The following is a 16,490-nucleotide window of genomic DNA, read 5'->3' on the forward strand; positions in this document are numbered from 1 at the left end:
AATATTTTTGTAATAATGTTACTGTAGAATAGCAACTTTAATAGCTGGGAAAACATGTTAACTTGAAGAAACAGAAAAATGAATCATTTTTTCAGAAATCAATGTATAAGTTTAAACATTCCACTATAATATTTATGAGCAAACTTCAAATTAAAATTTATAAAATACAAACCATCAAATGTTTCAGATAGGTAATAATTTAGACTATATTTTGTAATTTTTCCTCTGTACATATTAATGAATGCTAAATAAAAAAGATTATTTTCTCCTCTAGTGTCTTTGACTAATACTACCAAAATATAAAAATGAATTGTGCTTGAATGCCACATCATAGTAATCTTTTAAAAGCCTTCAATTATCAACCAACATGATATTAATCAGTGAACACAAGTAAGTGATTTTCCTTACCTTCAGGACAGCTATGAATGGTACAAAGTTAGCTCTTTGTAGTCCATTTTTATAGAGATCTGAAAGAAAAAAATAGTATTGGCTTTTTTTCTTTTTTTACTTCAGAGGGGAAGATAGGGGAAGAGAGACAGAGAGAAACATCAATGATGAGAAAGAATCACTGATCAACTGCTTCATGCATGCCACCCTCTGGGGATTGAGCCCTTAACCCAGGCATGTGCCCTTGACCAGTATCAAACTGAGGACCCTTCAGTCTGCAGGCCGACGCTCTATCCACTGAGCAAAACCAGCTAAGGCAGGTATTAGCTTTTTACTTAGCCTAAATCATAATTTAAGCTTATATATTAGCCTGGCAAATAAAGCTTTCCACTGATAAAAAATAAATAAATAAATAAAGGAACAAAAAAGGAAAGTATAACCAAAACTAATTTTTATTCTGGTACTAAACAAAATTCACTATATTCTTAATAAGAAAAAAACATTAACGATCAAAGAAAGATCAAAAGGCATTCAATCGCCCTAGCTGGTTTGACTCAGCGGATAGAGCATCAGCCTGTGGACGGAAGGGTCCTAGGTTCGATTCCGGTCAAGGGCATGTACCTGGGTTGCAGGCAGCGCCCCAGTAGGAGGCGTGCAAGAGGCAGCTGAATTGATGTTTCTATCTCATTGATGTTTCTAACTCTCTATCCCTCTCCCTCTCTCTTCCTCTCTGTAAAAAATCAATAAAATATATATTTTTTTAAAAAAGGCATTCAATCAAATTAGCTTTAAACTATAATAATAATCTTTTATTGATTTCAGATATAATAGAAATATCAATGATGAGAAAATCATTGATCATCTGCCTCCTGCAGGCCCCCTACTGGGGATGTGCCCTGACAGGAATAGAACTGTGACCTCCTAGTAGTTCATAGGTAGATGCTCAACAACTGTACCACACTGGCCAGCTCAAGCATTTCTTTTTAATAAGTTTACATTAAAACTTCTCCTCCATGGGGTTTATTTACCTTTTTCAGCATTTTATTTATTCTATTTCTACACACTGGCAGAGCTTCCCAAGTTATTTCCCTATATCACTAATTTAATTTTCTTTAAATTCTACACTTTAATTATTCTAATGCTGATTTTTATTTCATCTCTTTTCTTATCTTAGCTTCCTTTTATTTCAGCTGATTTCTTAGCAAAAAAGATTTCCCACTGAATCTCTAGTCTTCTCTCAGCTTAGATCTTCTACATCACAGAGTCTATGTTTTCCTGATTTTTAAAAAATACAAAACAGAAATTTTCTCTTACTTCTCTTTCCTATTTATTGTTCCCATATTAGGGTTGGTGGTTTGTTTTTATAACCTTGAGAAAGGGGTGGTATGACTAATCTTGGTGAATCCCTGTAGTCAAAACATGTGGTTTTTTTCTTGGTTCCCCTCACTATCACCTAGTTATTCCTATAATCTTTGACTTTACTGTAATTCAATGTTAAAAACTAATAGTTGGCATCCTTAGCTTGTTCACACTTGTAGTAGAAATATCACAGTGTTTCTACTAAGCATCATTTTGACTTTTGAGCTGATACACATATATTTGGTATCATATTAAAAAACTATCATCTATTTATATTTTGTGTGATTCTATCAAGAAAGGTGTTGCTTGGCCGGCATGGCTCAGGGGTTTAGCATAGACCTATGAACCAGGAGGTCACGGTTCGATTCCCAGTCAGGGCACAGGCCTAGGTTGTGGGCTTAATCCCCAGTGTGGGGCGTGCAGAAGGCTGCTGATCAGTGATTCTCTCTCATCACTGATGTTTCTATATCTCTCTTCCTCTCTGAAATCAATTTTAAAAATATGTATTTTTTTTAAAAGGTGTTGAATTATGCCAAATGCTCTTTCAGCTTTTATGGTGAACACCACTGATTTTTTTTTCCCCTAGAAGTATTAATATGATAAATTATACAGGTTGGGGCAAAACTCGGTCTGCAATCATTCATATGGAAAATAATACAATAATTAATAATTAATATTACAAGAATAAACTCTGTTTCATGTACTCAAAACTATAAACCTTCTACCCTACTCTGTAGTGTGTGTGTGTGTGTGCATAATTGTTAGCCAACTTTCTAGGATATCCAGTCTTTTATTCTCTATGGATATGCTGGCTTAAGGAAGGATCACATAGCATTGTTGCCTGATAGAATCTAAGTAATATAGGATTATTCTTGAACATTCTAATATTAGAATGTTAGAGACAGGATCTTTGGTCAGCTGCCTCCTGCATGCCCCACACTGAGGATTGAGCCAACAACCTGGGCTAGTGCCCTGACCAGGAATCAAACCCTGGTTCATAGGTTGATGCTCAACTACTAAGCCATGCCAACCGGGCTATTACTAATTTTTAACTGCATTAGGAACATGGTGTGCCTGGCACTTGGTGCTATACATAAGCGTTGGCAGACTCCTGTTTCCTCCTCTGCTTTAATACTCACCCTCCAAGATATCCTGTTTTTTGTTTGTTTTTAATTAAATAGGAGATACAGAGCCAATACCGGTTTGGCTCAGTGGATAGAGCATCGGCTTGCGGACTGAAGGGTCCCAGGTTCGATTCCAGTCAAGGGCATGTACCTGGATTGCGGGCACATCCCCAGTAGGAGATGTGCAGGAGGCAGCTGATCGATGTTTCTCTCTCATCGATGTTTCTAACTCTCTATCTCTCTCCATTCCTCTCTGTAAAAAATCAATAAAATATATTTTAAAAATAAATAAATAAATAGGAGATATAAAGAAACAACACCCTCCCCCCTCCCCACTTCAGAAATGGATACCATTTCCTTTGATGTCCCTGCTCTGCCCCTCCCTGGCAGAGAAAACACTATTGTCTTCATCATTCCCTGGCTTTGCTTTGTTATGTTATTACATGTTTGTATTGGTTTTACATGTTTTTGAGTTTTATATAAGTGGAATTATCCCACGATTATTCTTCTGTGACTTGCTTTTTCACTCAGTATTATGTTTCTGAGATTTGTCCAAATGAATGTGTGCAGCTATATAGAGTGATCATTTGAATATACCACAATTTATTTTTCTATTTTGTCCCACTATATCAGCCCCCTGTGTTTGATTCCCTAAGCTATTCTTGGTCCTTGCTCTTCCATATACTAGTAGATTTTAGAATCAGCTTGTCAAGTTCCACCAGTTATAAACCTCTGAGATTTGACTGGAACCCACTGAATCTATATATCAGTTTGAGGAAAATCAACATCTACATGAAATTGAATTTTCCAGTTCATGAACATGGTGTGTCTCTCCATTTCATGTTTTCAATACTATTATTTGCCTTTTTTCTCATTAAAAAAACTCTGGCCTATAACCAGGTGTTATCCATTTTACCTCTTAAATATCCTTCAAAACTCTCCCTTCCATATCCATTGACGTCACCTTATAGCAGGGTTTCTCAACCTTGGCACTACTTACATTTTTGGCTAGATAATTCTTTGTTGTGGGAGGAAGCCCCATACATTATAGGATTTTTGGCAGAATTCCTGGCCTCCACCTACTGGATGCCAGTAACAGCACCGACTGCCTGCCTCGCCTACTTGTGACAACTAAGAACGTCTCAAACATTGTCAAATATGCCCTGGTGGGCAAAAGAGCCCCCCAGTTGAGAATCACTGCCTTATGCTATCACCATTTCCTGCCCAGTGTATGCAATAGCCGCCTAATGTCTCCCTGAATCTACCAATCACTGCACCCCATCCCATCACCCATCTCCACACTATAACCAGAGTGATATTTCCAACTCCAATCTCATCAGTCTCTGCTTAAAGCACTTCAATGGCTTCTCATTTCTCTTAGAATAAAATTCGAAGTGCTTATGAGTACTTTCTGTGGTCTAGCTCCCACTATGCCAGATGCATCCTGTACCTCACTGCATCGCCCTCCGCCTTCCTCCCACTCCAGCCACACCAGCTACATTTCAGTTTCTCCAGTGAGTCATGCTCTCTCCCGCTACTGGGCTTTGCTTCAACCCTCTGCCAGGAAGGCTCTTCCTCTGCCTCTTGTAACATTCTGAGAATAAGTAAATGTTATTTAAAAATAATAACAACGTATCTGGGCCGCTACATCAAAATCTGTGACCTAAAAAAAAAAGTTAATTGCATTTTGATGGCTGGAAAAGGGGACACTCTCTATCTGGGACAAGGAAAACAAAAATCAGTGATGACCAAAAAGGAGGAAAGATAACGAACAATGTGTTAACAGAGTCACAAACCCAGGTTAAGCCCCTGTTCTTCCACTCACTATCCACGTGATTTGTTTTTATTTATATACAGTAAAATTAACGTTTTGGGGGTATGCAATTGCATTGGTTTTAACACGAGGCCACCACCACAACTGGATGCAAAACAGTTCCATCACCCCCAAAAATTCTCCTATGTTACCCCTTTGAAGTCAAACACCTCCCCACTCCAGCTTGACAATCACTGATCCATTCTTTATCTGACAGTTTTGCCTTTTCCTACATCCACACTTAATCTGAGTCTCATTTCTTCACTCATAAAATTATCTCTATATATTACTTATATAGATATGCCATCTTATTTATATATTATTTAAAATTATATTCATATGTAAATATGTATTTATTTATATATAAAGATATGCCATCTTTATATTAAAATATTCAGATATTTGTGATGATCATTTGGCTGCTGTGGCTAAAAAAATTAATGTATAACAAGTGTTTCTTCTATGGTTTATATTTATAAACTACAGGCCCGGTGCACAGATTTGTACACATTGAAAGGAAATTAATTAGAAAGTGGCCAGCAGAGTAGAACTGAGCAAGATGGGCTGGACACACCCTGGAGCCAACCTCCCCCAGTCCCTTCCCAGCCAGCAGCACCTGGGGTGGCGCTAGGGCTCGGAAGGTGCCTGGAGAATGAGCGGAGTCCCTCTGGCAGGTGGGGGTCCCTCAGCCTGGCCTGTGGGATTCGGGCTGAAGCCAGCAGTCTGACATTCCCCAAGGGGTCCCGGAGTGCGAGAGGGCACTCTGCAAAGTTGCTGTCGCTCAGCAGCTCCTGTGTTGAGCATCTGCCCCCAGGTGATCATTGCATGTCATGGCCAGTCGCTTAGGCTTTTATATATATATCAATGACTTTCTTTAAGTTTGTGGCTAATGACCAATTTTTGCAATTCTGCATCTTGAAATTTCAGTCGTCTCCATAAGGGTGCCTCCACCTTGGATTTCTGCACACTGCCTTGGTGCGCCTGTAACTCTGTTCCTACAAAACTCTGTGCTCCAGGGTGCTCCATAACCTCTCCTTGTGGTTGTCCTTCCTCGTTTTACCACAGTACAAAAGCCTGAGAGCCAAGTGCAATTTTGTTCTCATTACTCTTTGATGGGGATGGGGGGCTAGAGGGGCAGCAAGCTTGTTCTGGTACCCTGTTATTTATTAACATAGCTTCTCTCTGAATATCTAAAGGCAATTCTGATGACACTGTTAGGTAAACAATTCAGCTAGAATAGAGTCAACCCGGCTCCTACCTAGATAGGTTATCTAATATTAAAAGCTCACTAACTTGGCTCATAGGATTCCTACAACAATAAATCACAAGAATTCTACACATAATCTTATATGGATTTTTAAATATATATATTTTTAATTTCAGAAAGGAAGGGATAGGGAGAGAATCACTGATCAGCTGCCTCCTGCATGAGGGATTGAGCCTGCAATCTAGGCATGTGCCCTGACCAGGAATCAAACCGTAACCTCCTGGTTTGATGCTCAACCACTGAGCCATGCAAGCCAGGCCTTATATGGATTTTAACAAATGATCTGACAAAATCATTCATAATTCTCTTGTAGCATAACAGATTAGTTATAACTATAATTGTGTGAATAACTGACTCCAAAAGTATTAATTAGTTTATTTCTTTATATCACCCTAAAATTAATTGATATCTCCCTAAAAGGCCTCTAGTGGTATACTACAGGGGTCTTAATTTGGTTCTATCTTATTTACACATTTTAATTAATGGCTAAAGATGTAGAAGTGTGATTACCAAGTTTATAATATTTAGTTAGTAGGAATAACTAAATATAATTTGATAAAATCATATTTCAAAAGCTATCAACATAAATTCAATTCAATGGAACAATGCAGATAAACTAATAAGATGAAATGTAATAGGAAGGAAAATCAACTATACAGAGGGGAGAGACCTAGTTTAACAGCAGTTCACAAAGTAAGATATGGGTGTTTTAGCAGACTACAAATTTAATATGGCATCAATGTGACATGCTTATTTAAAACAAAACAACAAATGATTACATTGCTCTTTTCAGGTTCGCTAAGAAACTCCATATTATCAATTCCCATAGTCAATTCTCCACCTCACATTCACCTCCTCGCTCCTAGCAGCATTTTAACAAACGTGATCAGCCCGCCTTTTTGTACCACTTTCCCTTTCCTGGCTTGACACTCCCTGGGTTCTCCCACCTCACTGGCTGCTGTTTCCAGCTTCCTTTAGTACTGATGAATCCACATTTATGTTTCCAGTCCAAACATTTCCATTGAAATCCAAACACATATGCATCTGCCTCACCATCATAGAAGCCCTCACTTTCACCTCCCTACCCCAATCCGCTTCTCCTGTAGTCTTCACTATCTCAGTAAATAGCAATTTTATCCTTCCAGTTGCTCGGGCCAAACCCTTGAGTCATTAATCCGCACCTCCCTCTTTTATTTTTTTCCAGACCCTCCATTCATTCCATCAGTAAATCCTTTTGGCTCTGCCTACAAAATACATCCAGAATCTGGCCACTCTCACCACCTGCCCTGCTCCATCTTCCCCCTCAGGATTGTGGCAATCATCTCCTAAGTAGTCTCTTTACTTCCAACCTTGAAACGTCATCCCCACAATCTATTCTCAGTACTGTAGCCAAAGAGATCCTTTTAAAGCATGCATTCATTCAAAACTCATTCTAAGGCTATTTGCTGAAATCCATCGATAGCCTGCTTAAGTGCTTACAATACATCTGTGAACAGAAGAAATAAGTCACTGCCCTCACAAAAGCTTTTGTGTCCTGAAAAGGGACAGACAATAAACTATAAATATAATAAGTAAATTATACTCTGGGTCCCTAAGTGCTACAGGAAAAAAGTAGAGCAGACAAGGAGAAGCAGTACCAGAAAAAAGGGGAGGATTGTAGATTCAAATAAGGGGATAAGTCTAGGCTTATTGGCAAAGTAACTTTTCAGCAAAGACCTGAAGGAGGTAAGAACCTGGCCTTGCAGATATCTGGAAGAAAACCATTCCAGGCAGAAAGCTGTTAACGTTAAGAATCCTATATAATAAAAGCCTAATATGCATTTGTCCCTTCAACTGGGAGTTTGACCAGGGGGCGGGGCTCGCCAGCCAACCACCCTTGACCTCTCCCTGCAGCTGGCCCCGCCCCAGCCGGCAGCAGTGGCAGACAGCTGGGAGAAGGGAAGAGAGGTCCCAGCCGGCAGCCATTAGGGACCTTAATCGTGCACTGGGCCTCTAGTGTATAAAATAATTTTGGCTCACATGACTTGGCACCCTTTTTCCTTTAAATTAGCCAATCACACAAGAGTGTGAGCCTCACCACGCAAGAGTGAGGGACAGATGACATGTGTCAGGCATAAAAGCCCAAGCAGACCACCCTCTCACTGTGCATGCTGCCAGACCCTGTGCGTGTACACCCTCCTGCAGGAGTAAAGATATTTGCCTTGCTTAAAAAAATAAAATAAAATAAAAAGAATGTATAAAATATTATTTGGGGTTCCTTAGATCTTCAACTGACCACATGGTGACCCAAATAAAACAAGATTTTAAACTTGTTTTTATTTAAATATTGTTTGTATTTTACTTCTTAAATAATTTCCTAGTAAACCCCAGTGCTTTTTGAGAAATGATATATGAAGTATTAGAAACTACTTATGCAAGTGAACTTCAATTTTTTTTCCTAAAATTTAATTAGGAATTTTGCCTTCCATTTCATTGAGTTTCTTTTATGATCCATAAAAAGCAGTTAAAAAGAACTGCATTTTTTTACATGCACATAGGACATAACTAATTCTTAGAAAAGCAGCAGGTGCATCAAACACAACAGATCACTTGGATTTAGCATGCAAGGAATATAAACATTTTTCAAATACAAATACTGAGCCATAGCCAGCTTGGCTCAGTGGATAGAGCCTCACTGCAGACCAAAGGGTTCCAGGTTCGAGTCCAGTCAAGGGCATGTACCTTGAATGCAGGCTCCTCGCCGGCCCCGGGCCCTTGTTGGGGCAAGTGCAGGAGGCAACCAATCAATGTGTTTCTCTCACATCCATATTTCTCTGTCTTTCCCTCTCTCTGCCACTCTCTCTAAAAATCAATGGAAAAATATCCTAAAGGGAGGATTAACAAAATAAAAATACTCACTGGTTTTTCAGAATAAGTCAATTATGAAACTAATGATAAGCAAAGTCATCAGATTTATTCACATAGTAAAATAAGTACAAAATTATGGATTTTTAAAAGCTTGTTAGTTTCCATCTAATTGGATGAGATTAGCACAATGTTTTGTTTTTACCTTCTGGTGGCCTGTTGGATGTTGCCACAACGACGACCCCATTTTTGAACAGATTTTCAAAAAGCTGTTTCAGAATCATGGCATCAGCAATGTCAGTGACCTATGGACAACAGCACATTTGTTTTATTTTCATTTCACTTCTGCTCTAACAAATTTGCTAAAGACTTTTTTTTTAAGGATGAAAGTGAATTCCAAGAGAAAAATTCTAATTATCATCATGAAGAAAAGAGTAGATAATTAAAAGCATGAAAAACTGTATAGTAGTCTTTTAACTTTTCTATTTTGCAAGCCTATCATTTCTACACAAATTGTCAAATGGCTCTTTATTAACTTCTTTTATAGAACTACAGGTGGAAAGCATAGATAATTGTACTAAACATTTACGAAGTCTAATTAATTAGAACTAACATGACCAACTCCCTTTTCCTACTTCCATCACAGCCCCCTTCTCCAAAAAATAAAAATAAAAAAGAGAGAGACATACACAAGCTGTTGGAGATTTCTAGTACCTTTGTGGCAAAGGTCCCTCAAAAGGTGCCTTTAAATGGTCATGGAACTTTAGAAATAAGGACAAGTAGCCAGTGAGACATAATCAGCTGCTGTTGAAAATAGAATGATATGACATAGATACTATTGTGCAATTGTTGCACAAAACAATTCAACAGATGGCCCATCACAGAAATAAGCAATTTCATTGTTCTTTTTAAGTGCCTTCTATTACTGTCCATGAATAATCAAAAGGCACTGCAGTCACTTCCAGCACAGCCAGCCTCTGCTAACCTTCATAAACACAAATATTCCCTCTACAAAAACGTTTTTAAAATAACAACTTATAAGAATGGTTAATACAGTATTCTTTTAGAAAAACTTCTGACAAAACAGAAAGTGCAGAATGCATATAAAATTATTGAATCTAAGTACAGAGATACATATAACTAATGATCTTTTTAAAAATTATTTTTAATCCACAATTAACAAATAAGCTTAATAATGACTTTTTTTAATGCTTTTAAAAATCACATAGAAATACAGAAATTAAGGAGGAAAGGAAGTTGACTTAAAAAAAATGTATAGGAAAGGCTGGTATTAATGATCATACCTTCCCTTTTGAATACAACATGGGTTTTAGATACTCTTGATGTAGCAATGTTATGATCTTTCTTTAATAACACACTTTAGATAATCTCACTAAAACTTGTTTCATGTTCATAAAATATATCACACAATATCTATCAATATGTATGTGTTATTTTTAAATCATGTCAGAGCGCATACAAACTAATGGAATTCTTTCAAATTAGATCAAAATACTAAAAGTAAACAACTAACTGGTTCTAACACAACTAACAGCCTGGCCTGGACAGGTCCCAGTCACTTTCTCTTTACAGCTGGTATCTTACTCAAAAGTTTAATTCTTTCCTTCCCACCTGAACAAAACAAAACAAGGCCAGGATATGGGGAGGCACAGATCTTTCTTTTCTGTCTCAAACTGTAACTTTAAAATATTAACCAAAAGCCTACTGATGGTTCTTATATTAAAAAGACTTCAGGAACTTACAAAGTGGTGATTAAAATGAAAAGGAAAGTGGTGCTGATACCGTATTAATTAATTTGGAGCTTAGGATCACTGTCAAATTTTGCTTCCGCAAAAACACTCACAGAGAAGGCCCTTTCCAAAGGCTTAAATACCAGTGGCATTTCTGATGAGAGGACAGAGCAAGCTAGCAAATTTTAGAAGCAACTGCACGTTTAAATTGGATTTCCAATACACTGACTTTTAAAAAGAATACCAATGAAAAGTTACCCAATTCTAGAGAATAAAAATCATCATCTGCCTATCTCACTGGTGTTTTTGAAAACATTTAAAATAGCTTTTGTGCCCTAAGATTCAGAAAAACGAAGGGACATTTAGCTTATAACACTGTGCAACGGTTTCAATGGGAGGCTGGAAAAAGCAAACAATAAAGATTTGTGGTTGAATTATCATATGCTGTTTCTGTATTTCAGTGTTTTTGCTGTATCGGAGTAAATTTACTTGGAGAAGCTGTGGCTAATTAAGAAAGCAGGAGTCACTTGCTGCAGCCGAGTGCCAATGTATACTCTTTTGATCTTGTCCCCTTTCTTGTTCAGCTTTGCCGGGAACAGTAATTTTACAGTATAAGTGAACAGAAGACAACTGGCCACACATTCTTGAAGAGCAGGCTTTTTCAGCACCCAGCATTTCATTACTACCAGGAACAAAAGAGAAGGCTACAGATTACCAATAAGGGTAGTCTGCTAATACACAGAGTGGAGACATTTCATTGGCATTAAAGAGAAAAGATTTTTTATGACCTAGAGTTGCTTTCCATTATGACTCACTTAAGTAAAAAAGGAAAAAAAAAATCTAACGGTTAATTTACATGTGTAAGTGCTTGAGTCTCAGGCAGTCCTCTGATTGGTACAATGCCATGCAATGACTGACAAACACAAGCATGCATTATCAGTAATTAGTATTAGCACAAAAATAAGCACCTATTTTTTATTAACAGTTTTTAATAGCTTTCCTGTTTTATAAAAACGGTCAAAACTATTTTTAAATTGATATTGATAGCTATAGAGGAGAATTTTGCATGATATTCTGCTCATTGTTAATCTTTTTTTTAAAAAAAAAAACATATTAGTAAAACATCTATCCAGTGTCCCTAAAGACAGGAAGAGATAACATGTTTAAAAATCGCTTTCCTTTCGTATTTTGATTATCTTTAGAATCATTTTTCAGAAACAGTTTAATAAGAAATATAAATATTCAATGAAGGCATAAAGAAGTCCCTAAAGAAAATCTTAAAAAAAACCTATTCTTTTATTTTAGCAACTAAAATACATAAAAACAATCTATCTAGACAAATTCTCAAACAAAATGAAAATAGTGTATCTGATACCACAGGTAAAGATGACCAAACTAATGAGGAATATATTCTGCAGATACAATCTGAATGCTATCATAGCAGTCTTTAAAATGCCTTAAATTCAAGAGCATAAAAAAGAAAGAATATATTCTTGTTTTTAAGCAGCAATAATTCATTCAGCTTCCCACTAAAATAAATATTACATTAAATAACACCAACTAAAAGTTGATAATAACTAGTTAAAAATCAAGACTACTAGCCGAAACCGGTTTGGCTCAGTGGATAGAGCGTTGGCCTGCGGACTGAAAGGTCCCAGGTTCGATTCCGGTCAAGGGCATGTACCTGGGTTGCGGGCACATCCCCAGTGGGAGATGTGCAGGAGGCAGCTAATCGATGTTTCTCTCTCATCGATGTTTCTAACTCTCTATCTCTCTCCCTTCCTCTCTGTAAAAAATCAATAAAATATATTTAAAAAAAAAAAAAAAATCAAGACTACTAATTGGATTCAATTTTAAAAGTGAAGTGGTGTTTGTAGATATACTGTCATTAAGGTAAAAGTACCTAAAAAAATCTTTTCTAGTAAATCAGAATGCATTGTATTAGGCTTAATAGGCTTAAGGATAATTTTTTAGGTTCTAACTTTAAAAATATCTACTAAAAACCCACTCAGCTCTAGATCTATACATTTAAAAACATAATAGAAGATATCATATATCAAGAAAAACATATAATATAGCTGTTATGACCAGTGACTAAGAATACTGATGATGGATTCAAACTGAGTTTCCAGCTCTTCAACCTTGGACAAGTTACGTAATCTCTCTGATCCATAACTTCCTCATCAATGCAATGCAAAATTGTTATGATACATATAGTAAATTCTCAATAAATGGTAACCAGGACTATTACCTATGTATGGTATTTATGTTAGTACAATTCCTTATTATTTATGTATAGCTATATAGAATTTTAGCTGTAAATGTAATGATAGAGCACAATAACATAGGCACAAGTACTAAGTACATAGTAGCTAATATTACAGAATATATATAATAAAATGTAAACATTCTAATAAATAAATGGGCATTGCCTCAAACAGATAGTCATAAAAGATGGCTGTTAATTAGTAAGTAAACAAACATGGAAAAAATTCAACCATTACTACTTAAAGTAATATGCATTAAAACAATGAGATACTTGTTAAATTAGACAAAAGTGTTAAGATAATTCAAAATATTGACAGGAAAAAAAATGTGGGTTGTTACTATATATAAAGGAAGTGGGACTTAGTTGGGGGACTACTTCAATATACCAATCATTTCTCTGATTGTTTAAAATTTACATTTTTAAGTTAATGATTTATAGATGCTACCTATGAAATTCTAATGTTTTACATTCCTCATCTATATGATGAAGATAGTAACAATAACTACTTTACAGAATTAAATGAAGTAAAGATATAAAAATACTTTGTGAGCCAAAAACCATTCAACAAAGGTTGGATTTTAATATACTTAAAATTTTTTTAACTTCAGTACCTTAATCAAAAATTTAACTGTGCCAATTCAATTTTATTTAGAGGTAATTTAAGGAGACTCGTAATGATAAATCATGTGAGAAGGTCTTCAGTGACTCTTCACTGACCTCTGTTGCTGAAGGCAGCATAACTGTTAACTCGATGCTACTTTGCCAACTACATGATGCCCTTCTCTTCCTGAAATAGTACATTGGTGCACTTAGTATACCTCTTCAGAGTAGCAGGGGAACAGCTCTTTTCCATAAGCCTTTCTTTTAAAGACCTCTGTACAAAGGGTAGATGCCAGGCTGTCTTAAAATGACTAAAGGGAGAAAGAAATAAAGATTCCTCTTCCCCAGATGGTTCAGTGCAACACCACGCAAAGCTAAAATTCCTCTTCCTCCTCTATCATAAATCAAGATTGCTGTTAGCTATGTGGATTGAGTTGCCTCATTTGGGATAAAGGTATCCTGGCTACAACATATTTCCACTAACCCAAGTTTTTACTGAAAGAAAGTTTAAAATTTAACTAGGGCAATTCCCTCACTTCATCACAAATATGAAAGAAGTTGTGTGAATCACCCAGCGTCTACCTAAAAGTAGGCACACGCAAATGTTAGCTTCCTGTCCTTGAAAAGGTCAATGGGCCTTTATTCTAGGCAATCAGACACAGGAGTTTCTGCACTCAGCTCCAGAAATATTTTTCAAAAGCTTTGGTGTGAAACTCTATATTAAGTTTATATTCCGTACTTGTGGATTTTCCTGTTTTCATTCCAATGATCAGTTGTTCTTATGATAAGCATTATACAAAAATCAACTACAGTATTATGCTTCGGAACTACTAAATAAAGAAGTCTACTAAAGAGAAAGTAATTCTTAGTCTAAAGTATTGATTATTACTACTACTCCGACTACTACTACTACACTAGGATGGCATAGGATACATAATAAGCATAAGACTTGGTGTTTGCCTTTATCCCATTTTTGCTTTCATCTATAATAATAAAAGCGTAATGTGCTAATTAGAGGAGATGTCCTTCCGGACATCTTTCTGGACAGCCTTGTGGATGAAGCCGGAGCTGCAAGGGAAGCCCGGGTCCCGGGTGCTGGAGGGAAGCCAGTGCTGGCAGCCAGGGGAAGGAAGGCTTACTCTTGCATGAATTTTGTGCATCGGGCCTCTAGTAAGAAATAAAGATCAGGAAATAACTCACTACCAATTTAGAGTCACAATTTCAAAGAATCCTAAAACTAAAAGAAATTTTAAAAGTTTAACTAAGACAATTCTCTCCCTTCATCATATGTAAGTTGTGAGATATGTGAATCAAAGAAAAACATTTTTTAAAAAACCTCAAACAAAAAAAAAACTTAAAAAACAAAAGCTAAAACAACAAACAAACCCTCAAACACCTTTAAAGACATTATGTTGTAATCATTACACTATCTCCATCATGGTGTGTGTGGGGGGAGGAGGGGATATGGATTCACTGACTAGAGTATCAGGATGGGCAAACTTTTCCTATAAAAGGCTGAACAGTGAATATTTTAGGCTTTTCAAGCCACAAATGGGCTGTGTTGAATTTTCTTTTTCTTTTGAAATATTTTTTATATTTAAAAATATAAAAATATATTTTTATAATATATTTAAAATATATTATAATACATTTTAAAAATATAAAAACTATTCTTTTCTCACTGGCCTTATAAAAGCTGATGGCCAGATTTGCCCTCAGCAAGCTGAGGTGGGTGTGCTGACCCCTGAACCAGATAGTAATATTAAAGACATAAGAGATAATTCAAACCAATTTATAAAACAACTAGAGGCACAGTGCACGAATTTGTGCACCAGTGGGGTCCCTCAACCTGGCCTGCAGAATCGGGCCAAAATTGGCTCTCCAACATCCCCTGAGGGGTCCGGATTGTGAGAGGGCAGGCCAAGGTAAGGGACCCCACCGGTGCACAATCAGGGCTGGGGAGGGACGTGGGAGGTTGGTCAGCCAGGGAGGGACCACGGGAGGGCTCCAGGGCGTGTCCGGCCCATCCAGCTCAGCCCGGATTGGCCAGACCCCAGCAGCAAGCTAACCTACCAGTTGGAGCATCTATCCCAAGTGGTCAGTGCACGTCATAGCAAGCAGTTGAGCGGCCTTAGCATATCATTAGCATATTATGCTTTGATTGGCTGAACGGCCAACCAGACGACTGGACACTTAGCATATCAGGCTTTTATTATATAGGATGTGCATCTCTCACCCAGAATTAGACCGCCTGTACACTTAACAAAAAATTCGTTTTTGTGTTCGGGGCATTAAACTCTATGCTGTATAAGAAGTCTAAAAAGATTTTGATCCTATTCTTTAGTAACTTATAAATATAGAAAACAAACTGTATTCAGGCAGACATGTTGAATAAACCCAAAACGGCACAAGAGAGCTGGGGTTTTTCACTGGATTCCCAGATCAGGCAGAAATGACTTGGTTAGTAAGTTCATAGCAAAGGCAACATGTGTAACAGAATTATTTCATAGAAAGAACTTCACAGGAAGGAATACTATAAACAGAAACTGTTAGTAAACAGGAAATGATCAGCTCTAGCTCTTCTGGTCTTGACTTATAAAACAGTACAATGTTTGATCATTAGAGAAGTGGCAACATTAATTCCCATTGTAATATTTTTTACTCAAAATCTGTAAAGCATTTTTTAGATCATTTCACACTCAGGTTGTAAAAAAAGAGTTTTGGGTGGTGGGTGGATGCTCATCAGTTTAATGCTATATCTCTAGACATTTCACTGCCAGATTCCACTATGGAACTTGCTTCTGATCACCAGGAAAGCATACTTCAACCTGACTTGTCGAAGTGTTATGTTCGGTCACCATATTGAATCTACTGATCTTCTCAGCTCTCTCTTACTTTTTACCAAAAAAAAACAACCCATTTTTTTACACTTGATTTGCAAATTACATAAAGTTTTCAGATATCAAATTAACAGGCTATAGCCATGTAATAAAATTTCTTGATATCCATTCTTGCTTTAATAATTCCAGTAGGAAACTAAATTGTATAAGAAAAAGTATTAAAATTATATACACTA

The 16,490-nt window shown here is 36.8% G+C and overlaps 1 protein-coding gene across 1 annotated transcript in view; it reads right to left on the reverse strand.

The window, feature by feature from the left end:
* The window catches only part of LACE1 (lactation elevated 1), a 151,617-nt gene that overhangs the window by 88,971 nt on the left and 46,156 nt on the right, over positions 1-16,490 (reverse strand). The window contains exons 5-7 of the mRNA XM_006777243.2: positions 11,073-11,227; positions 9,000-9,099; positions 409-467 (exon numbers count right to left, since the gene is read on the reverse strand). Of these exons, the coding sequence (XP_006777306.1) occupies positions 409-467; positions 9,000-9,099; positions 11,073-11,227 (314 nt within the window). The remainder of the gene's footprint in view (positions 1-408; positions 468-8,999; positions 9,100-11,072; positions 11,228-16,490) is intronic.

The sequence above is a fragment of the Myotis davidii genome, unplaced genomic scaffold, assembly GCF_000327345.1.
Source record: "Myotis davidii unplaced genomic scaffold, ASM32734v1 scaffold68, whole genome shotgun sequence".
Lineage (NCBI taxonomy): Eukaryota > Metazoa > Chordata > Mammalia > Chiroptera > Vespertilionidae > Myotis > Myotis davidii.